At 40.6% G+C, this 19,364-nt stretch overlaps 3 protein-coding genes across 3 annotated transcripts; all 3 read right to left on the bottom strand.

Moving 5' to 3' along the window:
- Positions 1–5,161: 5,161 nt before the first annotated feature.
- LOC306878896 (odorant receptor 131-2-like) lies at positions 5,162–6,085 on the bottom strand (the record flags this gene model as incomplete). The annotated part of the gene is made up of 1 exon (XM_079431485.1): positions 5,162–6,085. The coding sequence occupies one exon, from the start codon at positions 6,083–6,085 to the stop codon at positions 5,162–5,164; it is 924 nt and encodes a 307-aa protein (XP_079287611.1).
- Positions 6,086–10,235: 4,150 nt separating this feature from the next.
- LOC306878895 (odorant receptor 131-2-like) lies at positions 10,236–11,171 on the bottom strand (the record flags this gene model as incomplete). Its single annotated transcript, XM_079431484.1, has 1 exon — positions 10,236–11,171. One exon carries the CDS (start codon positions 11,169–11,171, stop codon positions 10,236–10,238), a length of 936 nt encoding a protein of 311 aa, XP_079287610.1.
- A 5,073-nt stretch (positions 11,172–16,244) lies between these two features.
- Positions 16,245–17,174, bottom strand: LOC306879691 (odorant receptor 131-2-like; the record flags this gene model as incomplete). Its single annotated transcript, XM_079432835.1, has 1 exon — positions 16,245–17,174. One exon carries the CDS (start codon positions 17,172–17,174, stop codon positions 16,245–16,247), a length of 930 nt encoding a protein of 309 aa, XP_079288961.1.
- Positions 17,175–19,364: the final 2,190 nt, after the last annotated feature.

Below are 19,364 nucleotides of genomic sequence, written 5' to 3'. Positions count from 1 at the left end.
AAATCCCCTACTACAGTCTTAACTTAGCCCATTCATTTGTCTCATAGATAGACTTACCTTGAGCAAAAGAACCGGTTCTGGATGGTGGGCAGTCTGAAGCTCACATGAGTTTTAATCAGGAGAGTGCTACCGTAAGTTATTTATGGTTTGCGGAAAGGGCAGAGATCATGAATATTAAACATGATTGTCATAGCCAATGGGTCATTTTAAATTAGTCTATTCAAACGTTTGCATATTGCAAGAATCCTCTCTGCATTGCCACAAGAGGCCTTATAGCATCATTAAAGGATCAGTTTACTGTTCCCGAGGGGGAAACATGATTTCTACCGAGGGGAACGCTAGAGCCCTGCATTTCGGCCTGAGCTGATAATTAATAAAATGCATCTTATCTTTTGATTTTGTTGACGTGAACTTAAGATCCGATTTATATCTGTTTTGCAACGTTTTTGTAAATGGAAACGTTTCAACAAATCAGATAGATATCTGATCAGCGAAAACGCATGAAATGACCAGGTGTAAACAGGCCCAATGGCGGCCAACGGGTTGAAGGTCCAAATTGCAGTTTCAATGCTGCTTCAAAGGGCTCTACACGATCCCAACCAAGGAATAAGGTCCTTATCAAGAGAAAATATCTGTCATTTTTTTAAATAAATAAAAATGTATATACTTTTTACCACAAATGCTCATCTAGCACTAGCTCTGCAATGTGCTTGCACACCTTCATGCATTACATAATTACGTTGGAAAGGTCAGGCATGGTTAGTTCCTCTTCAGGAACTCGAGCTGCGTCGACGACGCTTTGGGGAACGCCAACAGCGTAACCGGCTCTGAATACCAATCAAATCTGTCCAGAAATGGGAAAAGGACGTCACGGGCGAGGTGACGTAATGACCAGCTGGTATAAAAGCACGTGCGGGGAAACCGGCATCAGCTTTCTGTCATTCAGCTAAGCGCTCTGTGTCTTGTGAGTCATATTTACCGTTGTCTGTCTGTGTATGATGTCTAAACGTGGTTGTAAAACCAAGTATGGGAGAGAGAGTGAGGCGCAATACAGGCTGTGTGTTCCTCCGTGCAAACGCTATTTGTGTGCAGAGGACACACACAGCCTGTGTGTGCTTTGCTTGGGAGCGAGGCATGCGGAGGCAGCCCTCGAGGGGGCTGACTGTCCGCACTGCGAGGGATTTCCTCTGCGTGTGCTTCGCTCCCGAAAGGCTCTTTTCTCCGGAGAAGGGTCTTTCATTAGCGCTCCCCGCGGCGCTGGCCCCGCTTCCGCTGAGGCGGAGCGTAGGCGGCGTTCGTGGGGTTCGCAACGGGATCTGGCGGAGGGATCGGAGACGAGCGAGTCTCTTTCTCCGTCCTCACCTGCCGGATCCCGCGACCGCTCCCCGAGTCCGGAAGCACGCCTGGCGGTTTCTTCCCCTCGGGCAGCGGCCGCGGTGCTTCTCTTGTCTTCTTCTGAGGAGGTTGACATGGGAGGCGCCGAACGTGTCACACCACCTCTTTCACCCCAGTATGAGGAGCTTGTGGAGGTGATCACTCGTGCTGTAGCCAAGCTCAGTATTGACTGGCCAGCCGAGCGCTCGGTTGAACCGCAGAGAGGCAAACTAGAGGAACGTTTCCTGCGGTTCCAGACCTCACCTCCACACCGGAGCCTGCCGTTTTTTCCCGACCTCCACACTGAGGTGTCGAGGTCGTGGGGAAAACCCTTCTCAGCCCGCCTCTTCGCCCCCTCACCTGGTTATTGCGGCAGTGTGATGGGGACGAGGGAGCGTGGCTATGGGGCTATGCCGCGTGTGGAGCAGACGCTTGCGAGCTATCTGTCTCCTGACGCGGCATCGTCCCTGAAGGCTCCGACGCGGCAGCAGGTCTGGCTGGTTCATGCCTGCACACCATGGCGGTGTTGCAGGCATACCAGGCGGACCTGCTCAAAGATCTGGACGAGGGCGAGGGAATTTCTGCGGAGAACGTTCGCGAACTCCGCAGAACCGCTGATTTGTCTCTCCGCGCCACCAAGGAGACCGCCCGTGCCATTGGGCGGTCTATGGCAGCCCTGGTGGCGGCGGAGAGGCACTTGTGGTTGACCCTGTCCGACATTAAAGAACGTGACAGGGTCTTCCTCTTGGACGCCCCGCTGTCGCCTGCTGGCCTGTTTGGTGATGCTGTTGACTCAGTTGTCAGCAGACACCAGGAGGCCAGGAGGCAGGCGGCGGCGTTCCAGCGGTTTCTCCCTCGCCGCGCTCCAGTTCTCGGGGCTGCTGGGCGAGAGCAGCCCCTGCCGCGTGCTGGCTCCTCACATAGGGAGGCGCAGAAGGAGAGCGTGGCCACCCGTGCACCTCCTCATAAGCAGGGTAGAAAGAAGGGTGCGCGGCCGGGGACCTCTCAGCCTAAGCAGGATCTGAGGACCATGCTTCAGGCGAGGAGGTCTTCGGCCAAGAGGCCCTGATGGTGGTGTACCAGGGCCTATGAGGGTAGCCCCCGCTGGGGTAGAGTGACGGTCGCTGCAATACACAGCGATCGCCGCCCTCCAGCGCCCTCAGGAGATCGTTCTGCCAACCCTGCCACCTACGGTGCTTCAGGGCGCAGCGGTCTCCAGCGAGCGCGTGTCTCAGTTTCTTCCGCCCGGGACCGTAGCGGAGCTGAGGTGCTCGCCACCCCTTCGGGGGTCTCTGGAGTGTTTTTGCTGTAGACTGAAAACATTTGGGTTTGACATCAAAAGATGTCTCGTACTGGTCTCGCCTATCTTGTCGGTACTGAACGCTCTCTGTAGGCCTCCCTTCGAGCCTATCGAGGAGATTTCAGATCGCCATCTCTCTCTGAAGACCGTGTTTCTTCTGGCGATGGCATCTCTCAAGAGAGTGGGGGACCTGCAGGCCCTTTCAGTGGCCCCTACCCATTTGGACTTTGCGCCTGGCATGGCCAAAGTTTTTCTATACCCTCGGGCAGGGTATGTCCCCAAGGTTCCTTCTATCACACCACAGCCTGTCGTACTGCAGGCCCTTAGTCCTCCTCCCTTTCGGGAGCCTGACCAGCTGAAGCTAGACCGTATGTGTCCAGTGCGAGCACTGGACGCGTACGTCCACAGAGCTGCCATGTGGAGAAGGACGGACCAGTTGCTAGTGTGCTACGGTCCTCCTAAGAGGGGTCTGCCTGCTTCCAAGCAGACCCTCAGTCGGTGGATTGTGGATGCCATTCACATGGCTTATGAGTCCTCTGACCTCCCCTCGCCGATGGGAGTCAGGGCTCACTCCACTAGGAGTGTGGCGGCCTCCAAGGCCGTTCTCGCAGGTGTCCCTATCCAGGACATCTGCCATGCTGCGGGTTGGTCCACGCCTCTGACCTTTGTCAGGTTCTATGGCCTGGACATGCGAGCCACTCCAGGTTCTTCCGTTCTCTTGCCCTAGCTGTGCGCCTTTGGACACACAGGGCAGGGGTGCGGAAGTCTGGAGCCGTTGGTATCTCGTTCCCCAAAGCGTCGTCGATGCAGCTCGAGTTCCTGAAGAGGAACGTCTTAGGTTACTTATGTAACCCTAGTTCCTCGAGGGAACGAGACGCTGCGTCACGGAGCCACACTTCCGGCATCCCTGCCAGCGCTTGCTTCATTCTAGAAGCTGATGCCGGTTTCCCCGCACGTGCTTTTATACCAGCTGGTCATTACGTCACCTCGCCCGTGACGTCCTTTTCCCATTTCTGGACAGATTTGATTGGTATTCAGAGCCGGTTACGCTGTTGGCGTTCCCCAAAGCGTCGTCGACGCAGCGTCTCGTTCCCTCGAGGAACTAGGGTTACATAAGTAACCTAAGACGTTCTTTGTCTGTGTACTAGGTAGGGCGAAAAACTCCATCTCATTTTGTCTTCCAACTTTAAAATCGTCCGGCATCATTGTTCTACTGTTTTTTGTAAAGGGCGTTTGACTTTATTTGCACGTTTGCTTTGTAAACACTGGGTTGATACTTATGCCTACTTCATGCATGACCTTTCCAACGTGACAACATAAATTCTAGTGCAAGATGAGCATTTGTAGTTATAAAAATACAGTGCCCTCCAAAAGTATTGGAACAGTGAGGCCAATTCCTTTATTTTTGCTGTAGACTGAAAACATTTGGGTTTGACATCAAAAGATGTCTCGTACTGGTCTCGCCTATCTTGTCAGTGTGTGCACTTGCTTGGCCATTTTTAGTTGATTAACAGGAAAGTGGGTTCAAGCGCCAGCAGAAGGCAGTGTAATGAAATAGTCTTTAAGAGTATTTCTTACATGCTCACAGCAGCGTGTCTGTGGATGTATTGGCAGTAGCAAGTCCCGGTACTTGCTCTTCTGCAGCAGCAGCGTAGTAGATCTATTCCACCAAGATCAAATACATTAACATTGCCATGCATATTACCATGCTAAACTCTCAGAGAGTTGTCATGATATAACTGACTGTTCACTGTTAACAGGTGCCATTGTACATACAATAACAAACAGTAGAAATGCCTCTAGTGAAAAGCCATGTGTGGGCACTTAATTCATTGCTTCGGTCATGTGACAAATTAATGAAAGACTCGTTGGTAAAATTGTTATCTATATTTTTACTAATTTATCAAAGTATAATAAAATTAAAAACTAAAAGAATAAGAATTTACAGTGCAATTTATTTAATTTAAAATAATAATCATAAAACAGTACTACTTTATCACCAACTTTAATACATATTTATATTGTTCATCTAAAAATTATATAGTTTCGTTATAAAAATATTGAAATATTTAATTTAAAAAAGCCTACTGTTCAAGATAAAGACACAAATACGTTTGCTGTTGTGAATCCATAATATATGCTTTTTATGATTAATATGATTAATAACACCTGCATGAACTACTAGTGAGTAAATGATTTTATACATCCACTAAAAATCATCAAAACACCAGCTGATTAAAAGACACTGAAAATGGATCAGTGAAGTTAGTTTTCAGTAAATGCCATTCATCATTTGTTTGTACTGAAAATTCATACATTTTCAGGTTTGAAGTGTTTTGGGCCACTCTAGAGAGTTTCTGTTCTTGCTGATGTTCTCAAATAAAACAAATCTCATAAATCAATCTAAATGCAAATAAATAAATAAAACAAATTCTAATTACTAATATTTCTAAATAAATGTAGTCAAATAATAATAATAAAAAAAAATCATAATTTTGATGGCACAATCTTTACAATAATAATTTTACAAGCAAAGAATTCCTTCAATTGTTTCAGAAACCTCTGGTCTCTGACCCCATATATCAAAGGACTCAGTAATCTTGGCATAATATTTGTGATTAGATAATTAAAGAAAGTGATCTTTGTTCTGTGAACAGGAAAAAAAGGAGAAACAAACATATCCAAAACAGGGGTGATATAGGAAAGCATACAAAGAAGTAACTGGACACCATGCAACAATATTGTACTCCGAGCCTTATTTGCTGAACCTTTTGAGATGGCCTTTCCAGCAGTGAACAGGACTCGGCAATAAGTATAGATGAGAATTATCCACACCAGTGACATACAGATGACTTGCGAAGCAGTGATGCGATCCTTGTTGTGTTTTGTCGGGAACAAACTAAATGTGTAACAAAGCACATTAGTCCTGAAAAGAGATATGGGCTGGACAGAGAGTAGAATAATGATATCTGCCAGAGAAGGTATAGCTCCTATAACCCAAATCAAACATATAAAGATGTGGGTTCTTTGTGGTGTGCAAATCTGAGCGTGATGCAGTGGTTTACAGATAGCAATGAAACGCTCTATTGCCATACCAGCCAGATTCAATGGAGTGATCATGAAGGTGGTTGTACCGAGAAAAACCAATGTGTAACACAATGGTGCATTCGCAAGTGGTGAAACGTAGGTCAACACATATAAAGTCACTGATATGCATATCATGAGCATGTCATTGATTACCAGGTGAATGTATAAAATGTATCTGGAGTCTCTTGAAAACATTGGATGGGAGAAGAAAGTCACCACTAGCATCCCGTTAATGAAATTAATGATAAGACCAAGAGACACAATCACAATGTTTTTAGCAAGAGCTTCTTCATAACCATCCATAATCCAGACTGTCGAGTTCATTTTCCAGTTCTTTATGACCAAGGGTCTGGAAGAGAATGAGGAGAGAGGAGTTAAATAGTGACCCAGTCTAATCAAGCCTATTCCTTTTGAGAAGTCTTGTATAGGCTTACCTTGAGCAGAAGAAAGGGTTCTGGATTGTGTCTCAGTCTGAAGCTCACATGAGTTTTATTCAGTAGAGCGCTACTGTATGTGCTCATGTGCTATTTATGGTTTGTGGAAAAGGCAAAGATTATGAATATTAAATATGATGGTCATTGCCCTTGGGTCACTTAATTAGCCTATTCAAACAGTTGCTGTTCATTTCATGAGTGCAGAATTTGCAAGGCAAAAGTATCAAAATGAATACAAATCTACTATGCAATTGATTGAATAGCAATGCCAAAGTCACAGATTTTCAGAGAAAAGGCACATCCTTTAAAAACACACAGAAAACTAGACAACACTGATGAAAATGAGTGGGCCACAAACTTCATTACACACATTACAATGCAAAATGTGCCAGAAGAATATTCATAATACATGTTAGTAAATTAATAACATTATAGCCTCATTAGAATGGACACAACTGACAAAAAGGTATGTTCAGCGTTATGTTTTAGCATTGCAGTTCTGCTGGGTGCCCTTGCATTGCAACTGCTACACCAAACTGACCTAAGCTTAGGTTCAAAACTACAATAATAATAATAATGAAAGGTTAAATGCAGATGGGTTCAAAGGGGCATTATATTAGGTGTAACTATTTTTGGATGTTTATTATTAAGGTAAGACTAGATGATTGATATTGCAATATTGTTTTTTATATCAAGTTTTATCAATGCAATTTTAACATTATAGTAGGTTGAAGATTAGCACAGCAGAAAAAAATAACTTATTTAAATAAGGTTTGTATTCATTGCTAACTGCAAAAATTAAGTGATACTCAACATAACTAATATTTTAATACTCAACATGAAATTATATTATTTTGTACTTGGACTTCTCATGGTGACCACACGAGGTCAGTATATCTTGTCTGGATGAAACCGTGTAATTGTTTACATCTGAAGCAGATTAAATCCAAAATTTTGCACTGAATCAGAAAACAGGAGTGGTAAAAATATTTAAATATTAAACAATAAAATAAAATACTTCAAATACTTAAAATGTATACTTACAAAAATTAATATATAGGAAAATATATTTAGGTAAATGAAATTAATTAGATCACCTACTGGGAAATGAAAATGTGAGAAATGAAATACAATGCTATATGGCCCTAAACCATACTATTTGCAGTGTTGGGGGTAACTCATTACAAGTAACGCGAGTTACGTAAAAATTTAACTTTTTTCAAGTAACTAGTAAAGTAATGCATTAAAGTAATGCATTAATGTTTACAAGAAAATATGAGTTACTTTTTCAAAGTCATCAATAAATGACTGACAGTGCGCTGTGTGAACATGCTGTTACTGTAGTTCTAGACTAAATGTGAATGTGCATTAATTCATCTCACTCGCAAAAAACTGATTTAGTATTCATCAAAATGAATTAAAACAGGGAAATGCAATCTCAGAATATGATGCAAACCTGCAATAATTAAATATGTTAAACAACACAAATGTATCTAATATCATTTTATTTATTTATTTATCCATTTATCAACCTAGTCTCATGGCATTTATGTACCTGGGTGCACTTTTTTAGCGAGACACGAAATACATACCAATAACTACATATTACTGCAGTTTCAGTTTCCTAAAGAAATAAACACTAGAGGCAGTAAAACTCCGACACCTTTTACTCCTTTTCACACAAATTTACAGAGTTTTGATTAAAAAAGCATATTTTTGGCACAATTACTTTAAGAATATCATGTTATGACTTCAAAACAATATTAATATGCTGGGAGATTTGAAAACTGATGCTTTTGAATGTTAGCATCGCACATATCCAGCCTCGTATCTATGGGTTTTCATATAGACGGAAAGTTTGTTCGGTAACTCATGGAGTATGGAGCCATACTTAGAAAGGGAGGAGCTCCGGTTCAAATCCTGTGTAACTACAGTTTGACAAAATAGTTCAAATCTGCATAAAAGGAAGTTGAAATGGCACGGTTGCATCAACAAATATGTTTTTATTCCAGTTTTGCATTTGTCAACACTATCGGGTAGGTTTAGGGTTGGGTTTGGTGTAGGGCATATTTCCAACACAATAAAGCATTTAACTTTAAGGAACAGACCCCGGATATTTGAATTCTGAACCGCTGCAGTACATACCTGTAGCAACATAATAAAAACACAGCAATACGTACCTATATCAACATAATAAACACATGCCAGGGTTCACGTATTTAACCTGTGTTTTAGCGACACTCAGTGGACATTTCTCTTTGAAACTGCGGCGAAACGTGCAGTAAGGTACGTAAAACGGGTGTCGCACAGAAAGTGCACAGAGGTACGTATTTTTATGAGACCAGGTTGTTATTTCTATTCAATAAATAAGTACTTTTTAATAATTCACAATGTATGTATAGTGCCACAATCAATCAATCAAAGTTTTCAATACAAATACCAAACAGGACCACAGGGAGACTCCAAAGGCCACTAAATCACCTGCCTTTAATATACGGATCCATTCAGAATCGCTAAATCTCTGACCACCCCATAATCAGCGTTCATTATAAAACACTCTTGCTTTTAAGCCAAACACACACTGAAAAGAATAATTTTACTGACATCTGGACGTAAATCACTATTCTCTCTGTAATCGCTGATGAAATCGGCCGTGTTTTCTCTGCATTAGCGCTGTTTTGAGCTTACTGTTTAAATTCGTTCACTAGATCCTTGGACTTTCCAGGAGTTTACGGTTTAAAATGATGTGATTGCAAAAGCCTGCTTCTTTTCATTTTAAGATATGATTTTCGTTATAAAGCACTGATTCAAATTAGTAATCAATAATGAATTATTATTCTACTACTCCGCTCGCCTCCCCTGACATGCTCTCGCGCACCACACAATGAAGTAGACCGACTCTGCTTGTGCTCATTCATGTGATTGGTCGAGATGAGAGGTGATCCCGCCTGGGTAGTGTTGTGTAATTTCTAATCATATATGGGATCATATAGCCTAATTACCCAGGCACTGAAGATTTTACTCTGAGTACCGGCAACATGTCAGAAGTGCCAGTACGCACAAAAAAGTGCAGGTACTCTAAAGACTAAAATATAGAAGTGCCGGTACTGCATATCGGTGCGTACCAGCCCACTTCAAGCACTGCTGCTCATATTTAAAAAGGCAAAAGTAACGTAATTAGTTACTTTTTTAGGGAGTAACACAATATTGCAATGCATTACTTTTAAAAGTAACTTTCCCCAACACTAACTATTTGTGGTAAAATGCAAAAGGGACAGTGGCCTTGGCAATGTTTTTAAAAAGAGTGTTGCCAACCCTTTATTTGCAAAACCTTGTATCTAATGTAAATAACTTTTTTTTTGGGGGGGGGGGGGGGGGGGGGGGGATTGGGTGCTTATTTAAATGGTCTGTTATTCTTTCTCTTGTGTTACATGTATGTACCCAGAGCTCCTGACAGCCACAACAAATTCCTTGTGTGTTTGTGCACACTTGGCGATTAAAGCTCAAAACTGTTATTAACACTTTTCATTTATTAATGTTTAATTTGGTTTATTTACAATGATACTAACACTGATCTATGACATTGTAGATGAGTGGTTTCTGTAGATGAGTGCATATCTTTGCACTGTTTACACTGTACACAGCTGAAACATTTTGGTAAAACAAATGTAGAGGAATATTGAGATTGTTGGGGCAGTGTACAGTTAATTATGGTCCGTCTGTTCATAATACACTGTTTACTGCAGGTTTGAATGTAAACACTTACAATTCCTTATTTTCAAGATGTGCCATTTTAACACATGGAGTCATTATGTTATATTAAATCATGGAAAACATTTCATTATTAATTTTTCACAATAATAGTTGTTTAAAAAACACTGTTAATTTATGGCATAGCAATGTGACAGTACATTTGATTAACATTTACATCAGCGTTGCAAAACTTTATCTGGTACATGAAGAATTATGCATGCTTTATATTACATAGCCATTAGTGACGTGTTTTTATGAAACATCTAATGGTGTTGACCTTTTGTTCATCATTGTTTGATTGATTCAACTTTTACATTGAATAATCTGCATGAAAACAGCCCCTTCATGTGTTTGTAAAAAAGTTTATCACGAACACCATAAATCAGGGGAGTAAGCAGTCGTGGTACTATATTTGTTAAAAGATAATTTAAAAAGGTTAGTCTTGCCCGATCAACTGGTATAAGTGGGACAAACATCTTGTCTATGACAGCAGTAATGTAGGACAACATAGACAGAAGAAGCTGTGCTCCATGTAACAGGATGGTGCTTTGGGCCTTTTTTGCTGAGGATTTATCAGCGGAGGTCCTTCTTGCTGCAATCAGCACTTTACAATATGTGAATACAAGAATTACCCACACAACAGATGAGTAAAGGCCATTCATAAATCTAGTCTGTATTTCATGATATTGTGTGGAATACAGAATTGATGCACCACAAGAAGCAGCAGTTGTAAAAACAGATAAAGGACGAACAACTGAAAGGAGAATCAAGTCAGCCAGTCCAGGTATAACTCCTACACCCCAAATCAGAGAGATGAGGATGTAGGTCCTGCGCACTGTGCAGATCTGATGGTGATGCAGTGGTTTGCAGATGGCAATGTAACGCTCAACAGCCATACCGGCCAAAGTCAGAGGAGTGTTCTTATGAGCAGTTGCAGTTATTATTAGAAGTGTAGCACAAAATGGGAGAGGTACATTTTGCCATGTATAAGCCATCACAACAAGAATCGCGCTGAAAAAAACCATGAGCATATCATTGATAACCAAGTGAATATATAATATGTATCGTGGGTCACTGTAGAAAACTGAACTCTTGAAAAATGTAAATATAAACATTCCATTTATGGACATAATTATGATCCCAAGAAGAACAATGGTAAAATTCTTTGCAAAAGCATCTGCATATTTTTCTTGTACGCTATATAGAAACATTGTAGCATTCATTGTTCATAGAAAAAAGACTGTTGTTGTTGTTTTTTCCTTCCTTCCAGTGATCTTGATGACTGTCAAAAGTACATGAAGCTTGAATATGATCATCTTAATACTGAAGATTTTATTTAAAAAAAGTTTAAATCTCATATAGAAAATAAAAAGGAGAAACATTTAGCTATAATGAATATACTGTAAATAAAAAATGTAAAACATTGTTGAAAGAGGGAACTTACCTCTTCAGTTTGCTTAGTAAATAGTTTTGACTCCAGATGTGAACAGACCAGTTTATATACTCATTTGGGATGTAAATGAGGGGAGAAAAAAAGACCACAAAAGAGGGAGGGATGGAGGGAAAGAGAGAGTTTAATTACAGCATATTATATTGCTCTCCTGGTGTAAATACACACACGCACGCACACACACACACACATGTTGGTTTTTGTGGTTTATGGGGACTCTCCATAGGCGTAATGGTTTTTATACTGAACAAACTGTGTGTGCTATTGCCCTACACCAACCCTACACCTAAACTTAGCCCTCACAGGAGACTTTGTGCATTTTTAGATAAAAAGAAACACCATTTAGTATGTTTTTTAAGCCTTTTGAATTACGGGGACATAGGCAGTGTCCTCATAAACCACCTTCATATTGTAATACCTCTGTCATACCCATGTCATTATACAAATTTGTGTCCTCATAAACCACATAAACATGCACACACACACACACACACACACAGGCCTATATAATCAGTAGTCAACATTTGAAGTGGATCAAAAATGATCAAAGTTATCCTAAAACCAAAATGCGTTGTCTTAGGACAACTTTGATGAACTTTATTGATCCACTTCAAATGTTGACTACTATATAAAGTATATATATATGTGTGTATGCATAAGTGAGTGAGTGTATTTACACCAGGAGAGTAATATACTGTAATTAAACTCTTTTTCTCTCATCCCTCTTCCATGTCATATATAATTCCAAAAGAATTTGGATTATATTGACTTAAAGGGATAGTATTTGTTTTTCAAAAGTTGCATAAATGCAACCCAATCTCACTGGTAAAACATGCCTGTGGGAGCATTTCTACAAAACTATATTACAGTGCTTCTTACAGTCAGAATCTGTTTGAGAAACGGCCATAGACAGTCCATGGGCATGACACTTGTGCTATTTGCAGCACTTTCAGTGTCAGTGAGTGGATAAATGATTATAATGTTTACATTCAAGATAAATTATAATGTTTACATTCAAGAGGCGTCAAGTATTTGCGAGAGCGAGTTACACCGGCTGCCTGCAGTGTCTTCTGGGATTTCTAACGGCTCGATTCTCTCAAGTCTGCACTCGATACATCGGGTGTTTCTCAAACGGAAGGCTGCATTTCTCGGCTGCCATGTCATCAAACGTCACTGAAGGCCATCTCAGTCGGAAGGATCCTTGGAAGGCAGCCTTCGTTTCGTGTCCTCCATTCAGCTGAATTTGAAGAATGCATGGGATTTATCCTCCGCGACCTCACCCACAATCCTTTGTACCCATTCCATTTCATGAAAATAAACTGACAAAAAACGAGTCATTAATGAGATTGTCTGAATTTATTATGAAATCTAAGACAAAAATAATGTTTTCGGACATGAAAGGATAGATGTTATATTTTGTTTTGGTGTAAATTACTTACTAGAAGATAAACTACCAATAATTTAAGCCACAGGGAGATTGAAGATGGCTGTGATTCATTGTATTGCATTAATAGAAAGCCAAATAATATAAAGATTTGTAATACAAAGTACTTTTCCAAAATACCACGCGCCCTTACTAGAGCGTCTCATTCTAGCGTTTAATGCCGAGGAGGAGTCTAGCCTACAAGACTGAATTAGGAAGGACGCAGCCTCGGTAGGATAGCCTTCCGTTTGAGAAACACCCTTCCTCGATATCAAGAACACATCCGGGAACTTTCATGCGTCCTCTGTACTTGCATTCAGAGAATTGGAACTGAACTTCGACGGTTGATGATGAACGAGAATGAGAGCACAAGGATGCAAGATCGCTGAAGAACGCATATTGAGAAACAGCCAATGAATTTTGATTTGCCCTCAGGTGTTACACCTGTCTAGTTATATTGTTTAGCTCCAGTGTTTCTCTCTCTATATATAGCACTCCATTTGTGGACTGATCTTGTCTTTACAAAGTGTTTTTTCTGTTTGCTGTGTTTTTGTAATCTGAGAATCGGAGATGTTATTTTGAGCTTTTATTTTTTATTTTGGCCTATTGTTGACATGTACACAGTATATGTAAAAATATTTGTCCTTTGTAATTTAATGGACAACGCAGAAGAGTGGTGCAGCAGAATTTTGAACAGTCTCCAGAGTTGTAGATGGACGCCCCTGACAGATGCTGAGCAAACAGACATTGCGCTTCTCAATCATTGTGTAACCCTATTCACTCTGTTTTGCTAATGTCAGAGGCTCATGGTTGGAGGACATAATTTATGAATCATAACCCACCAATCCCACTCATTTCAAACCCTGGCTGGTTGTTATTGCTGCATGTCAGAAATTAAATGTCTGTTGAGTGGTGTTTAGGAGAATTAGGTATAGACTGGAAAAGGTGCTGGAAAAGGTGGATTTGTATCCGCATTGGTGTGTTGGTAAGAAAACATAGGACTCAGTTGAACCAAAGTTAGGAGTTTACTGTTGATTAGGTTGAGTGGTAACAGTGAGTAGTCTGACAATATCAAAGAATATTAGGTATACAGCTGATTATTAAATAACATTCACACAAGCATTAATACAGGTTACATTATTAAAGTTGTTGCAGTACACAGTTTTCCACAAGGTGGCGTTGTGAGCTCACTCATGGCATTAAATATGAAAGATGCCATTACCACGTGTTAGAGAACTGCGCATAACGTAATAATATAAACAGATAACAATATAAATCACTATCCAGAGATGTTACTCACATTGTAAAGGCACTCAGGCAAGTTATACATATTGTTACAGGGAACACGGGTTGCCGCGATGACAAGCAAACAAACTCATAACTCAAAGACCACAAATCTGCTTTCAAACACAGTGAGATGATCACATGATAACAGAAAATTAACAACTTACTTTCTAGGCAATAGGCGTGTTCGACTTGAAGATAATGACCAGTGTATGACATCAAAGTACCACGAGAGCGATAAGAAAGCAGTTGGATCCTTAAGGTCATTGCACACAGAGTCCGAAATTTTCGCATGCGTTTTTCCGTTTTTTCGTATTCCCCATCCTTTCCTATCAAAATGCATGCCACGGATACGAAAACGCAGAAAATCGAACCTGATTCGAATTTTTTTTGACAGACGAAAGTTTCGGAGGCAGTGTGTAAACGTGATTGACATAACGTGAGGTCGTATTTATTTATTAATGTGCGAAAATTTCAGACTAAAATGTCAGACTCAGTGTGTAGTGACCGTAAAAAAAAAGATGGACAACGCGTCTCCGCTTCCTTCCATTATAGAAAAGTGAAGTGAATACATCTCAGTATGGCCACTGCCATTGTGAGTAAATGACGTCATTTGGAGCCCGAGTCTGCGCAGTAGAGATTCGTTTGGAGCCCGAGCATAATCTCTGAAATAAAATCTTGGCTTGCGTTGTGAATGGGAGTATGAATCCCAAGGGGTCGTACTGGGTTGCAAGTACTCTGTAAATGTGTTGAAGGGTACATGGTCCAGGCTTGACAGGATGGGTATTATACACAAAGAGGGCTGTTTTGCAGTGCCACTTTAAACCTAGTGCAGATTCTTACAAATCAGTACGATATTGAGATCACATCTCAATTCTGTACTGATGGATCTCGGTTCTGTCAGTAGGCGTTCCACCACTTTTGGGTCATTACTTGCCCACTGGCGAAGTTCAAAACCACCACTGGCAAAGAGGGTGCAGTGTTTGTCTACAAGCTGCCTTGCCTCTTGAGGAGATGAGAGGCTCTTCAAGCAATTGTCCACGTAAATGTCCTTTCTACAGTGGTTCTGATGTTGTCATCTGGAGTGCCATAGTCCATAACGTCTTTGGACAGCATAAATGGCACAACGTGGACTACAAGTTGCTATCATTTGTGATTGGCTAAGCGCGGACTCGTGAGTCGTTGGCAAGAGTGGGCGTGTTTAGTAACGTCATGATGATTAATTGCATGGAGTACGTGTACACTTGGGTTTTGTTAAATAAGCCTATAAAATGCACATTTTTCAAAACCGCCAAACTGGTCTCAAACCCGCCCAAATATTGTCCACCCACCCAAGCTAATTTTTACCCACACAATCAAATTCAAAACTGCCCAATCTGGCAACACTGTGCGAGGCACTGACTGACATCATTCAATAAACTGTGCTCTGATTGGATGAGTCCTTTGTGACAAGTGGTGTTAAAAATGATAGTGTGTTAACATTAGCAAACAAACACATTTGCTGAAACAACAATGCCGTTTTAGCTTGCTTTTACAAGTCTTATCATAGTTTATGATTCACGCAACTTGTACAGGTTGCAAGTGCAATGCTTAACCAAGTGAGCTACCAAATAAGTTTATTACATCAGAAAAGCCATACATATGAAGTCAAGTCTTTATTGATCAAATCTGCCCCGTAATCATAATTTGTGAAAAAATAATAAATGTTGTCTGTGTTTTAATGCCACCAGTGGTCATTTCAGTTGGAAACTGCAACGAATTGTATATCTGTAGGAGTTTTTGCAAAAATGTACAGAGAGGCACATTTTGCATTTATTAGTGTCTGTGTTCTCTGGCAAGTAGTGAACCCATGAAATTGGCTTTGCTAGTGGCACATTCCAGTTCAGATACAGGTTTTATGACACAGGCACAAATTCCACATTTGCACCAAGTGTTGTAATTCATCAAAGAACAGTACACTTAGAGAATTTTGCAAGTTTTATATTGTATTATTTAATCAATTAAATAGGAGATTTTTCAGAAATGTGCTATGACTGCACAAAAAATGTAAGCACTGATGAAGAAAACTAATAATCAAGAACTTATTTGATATGTCTTTTTTTTTGTTAATCAATAGAAAAATAAAGAGCAACATTTGATCTACATTCTATCAACCTTTACAATAGGCAATTTACATGAATAAAATCCCTTCATGTGATTATAAAAATGTTTATCCCGAACACCATAAATCAAGGGGGTAAGCAATCGTGGCACAATGTTTGTTAGAAGGTAATTGAAAAAACTGATTTTCTTCTGCTTATCAGTCACAAGTGGAAGAAAAATTTTGTCTAACACAGGAGTAATGTAGGATAACATACAGAGCAGAAGCTGTGCTCCATGTAAAAGGATGGTGCTTTGGGCCTTTTTTGCTGAGGATTTATCGGTGGAGGCTTTTCTGGCCGCAATCAACACTTGACAATATGTGAATACAAGAATTACCCACACAACAGATGTATAAAGCCCAAGTGTAAATTTGCTTAGTTCTTCATGGTATGGTGTGTTATAAAGAGTTGCTGAACTACAGAGAGCAACTGTTTTAAAGACAGATAAAGGACGAACAATTACAATGACAATCAAATCGTTCAATCCAGGTATAACTCCTACACCCCAAATCAGAGAGATGAGGATGTAGGTCCTGCGCACTGTGCAGATCTGATGGTGATGCAGTGGTTTGCAGATGGCAATGTAACGCTCAACAGCCATACCGGCCAAAGTCAGAGGAGTGTTCTTATGAGCAGTTGCAGCTACTATAAGCAGGGTGACACAGGATGGGAATGGTACATTTTGCCATGCAAAACTCATCACAAAAAGAGTTACAGATAAACAAACCATGAGCATATCATTGATAACCAAGTGAATATATAATATGTATCGTGGATCATTGTAGAAAATTGAACTCCTAAAGAATATGTATACAAAGACTCCATTGATGGAGATAATTATGACTGCAAGAAAAACGATCGTAAAATTCTTTGCAAAAGCATCTGCATATCTTTCTTGCAGATTATAGAATTGCACTGTAGAGTTCATTGTGCTTGTGCACTGGTGTCCAAAGCACATCAAGCAGAAATAGGAATCGTCTTTATCCTGAAGTTTTTTTCAGTTTATATAATCTGATATGGAAATTAAAAGGAGAAACATTTAGTATGTTAACAAAGATATGCTATGAGGAATAAACTAAAAAAAAAAAAAGTTGTAGAAATGTGATCTTACCTCTTCAGTTTGCTTAGAATTTTTGTTGGTTCAAGGCATAAATGAGCAGTTTATATGCTCATCTGAGGTGTAAATGGGGGGGGGGGGGGGGGGGGGGGGGGCATGAGAAAGAAAAAGAGGGAGGGAGGGAAAGAGAGAGTTTGGCCACTCTGAAATGTATTGGCCTAAATTACAGAGTTTTATTTTAAATCATGTATGTGTGTCTTGTGTCAAAAGTTCTGTAAAAACATTTTTGTTGCCTTCAGTTCATTGTTACTGAGAGGAATTTTGTCCAACAGGACAGCATGCAGTATATCATTTTATTTATATACATTCAGTTGACACACTTTTATGCAAAGCAAATTACAGTGCATTCAAGATTTACATTTGTTATCATCTGTGTTGACATCTCTAGCACCACACTCTACCAGTCGAGCTTCAGGAATAATGCCATAGACTCAAGCTTGATATTTGCATCAAGTATTGCAAATCATTCATCATTTAAGTGCAATAGTGAAGTGACATACTGCCAAGTATGGTGACCCATACTCGGAATTCGTGCTCTGCATTTAACCCATCCAAAGTGCACACACACAGCAGTGAACACACACACACACCGTGAACAGCATAAATGGCAGCAGTTGGGGGTTCAGTGCTTTGCTCAAGGGCACCTCAGTTGTGGTATTGAGGGTGGAGAGAGCGCTGGACATTCACTCCCCCCACCTACAATCCCTGCCGGCCTGAGACTCGAACCCGCAACCTTTGGATTACGAGTCCGACTCTCTAACCATTAGGCCACAACTTCCCCCAATATACTTGCATTAAAAATATAGATATTAGGGGTGGCACTGTACATGTATTCGTATCGAACCGTATAGCGGCTGGTTGTGAAATAGATCTGTCATGACAGCAACAGTTACTCACAATCAGAGTATGTGAGCAGAGCGGAGCAAATTTTTTTAAAGTCGGAGCGTCGTGGTTTTCACTCGCTCCAAGAGCGCTCCATCACGAGTACTATTCATGGCAGTGACCCGTAATATAACTGCATATTTAGCAAGAATTCACATGTTAAACATATTTAGCTAGCTAGATAGAAAAGGATCACTCAAATGAAAAGAAAGAACGTGAAGGCTATAATGACTGCAGTGAACATGAGCGGGAAGTTACATTTCTCAAGGAACTTATTTGTTCCTTGTAAATAGTAATTACTTTTTTTTCTCAGAATTCCATGATATAAACTTGCAATTGCGAGTTAAAAAGTCATAATTCTGAGATATTCTTTTTCCCCCCTCAAAACTGGACTTTAACTCGCAATTCTGACTTTTATAACTCGCAATTGCCTCAAAATTCTGAGAAAAAAAAGGTCAGAATTGCGAGAAAAAAAGTGAAAATTGCGAGTTTATATCTCACAATTCTGAACTTTTTTTTTTTCTAAAAGTCCCAATAACCTTTTTTATTTTTTATTCAGTGGTGGAAACGGGCTTCTGTAGAACTGTGATATTTCAAACACACTGAAATACTTTAGACACGGAGCGGTGTTTCTGATATCAGTGAGCGCAGAGTGGAGTGGGAGCGGAGTGATTATTAAATGCTCGGAGCGCAGAGGGGAAATTGTTGACGCTCCACTCCGCTCACATACTCTGATCGGACACCACCACACAAATGTGGCTTTTTGTTAATGACTGTCGCAGGATTTTACAACAGCTCACTACCAACAGCTCACTACCAGTTACAAAATACACTCACCTAAAGGATTATTAGGAACACAATACTAATACTGTGTTTGACCCCCTTTCGCCTTCAGAACTGCATTAATTCTACGTGGCATTGATTCAACAAGGTGCTGAAAGCATTCTTTAGAAATGTTGGCCCATATTGATAGGAGAGCATCTTGCAGTTGATGGAGATTTGTGGGATGCACATCCAGGGCACGAAGCTCCTGTTCCACCACATCCCAAAGATGCTCTATTGGGTTGAGATCTGGTGACTGTGGGGGCCATTTTAGTACAGTGAACTCATTGTCATGTT

This window comes from Barbus barbus (genome assembly GCF_936440315.1).
Source record: "Barbus barbus genome assembly, chromosome: 13".
Taxonomy (NCBI): domain Eukaryota; kingdom Metazoa; phylum Chordata; class Actinopteri; order Cypriniformes; family Cyprinidae; genus Barbus; species Barbus barbus.
Note: the sequence above shows the minus strand (reverse complement) of the source record. Positions and strands in the feature narration are given on the sequence as shown.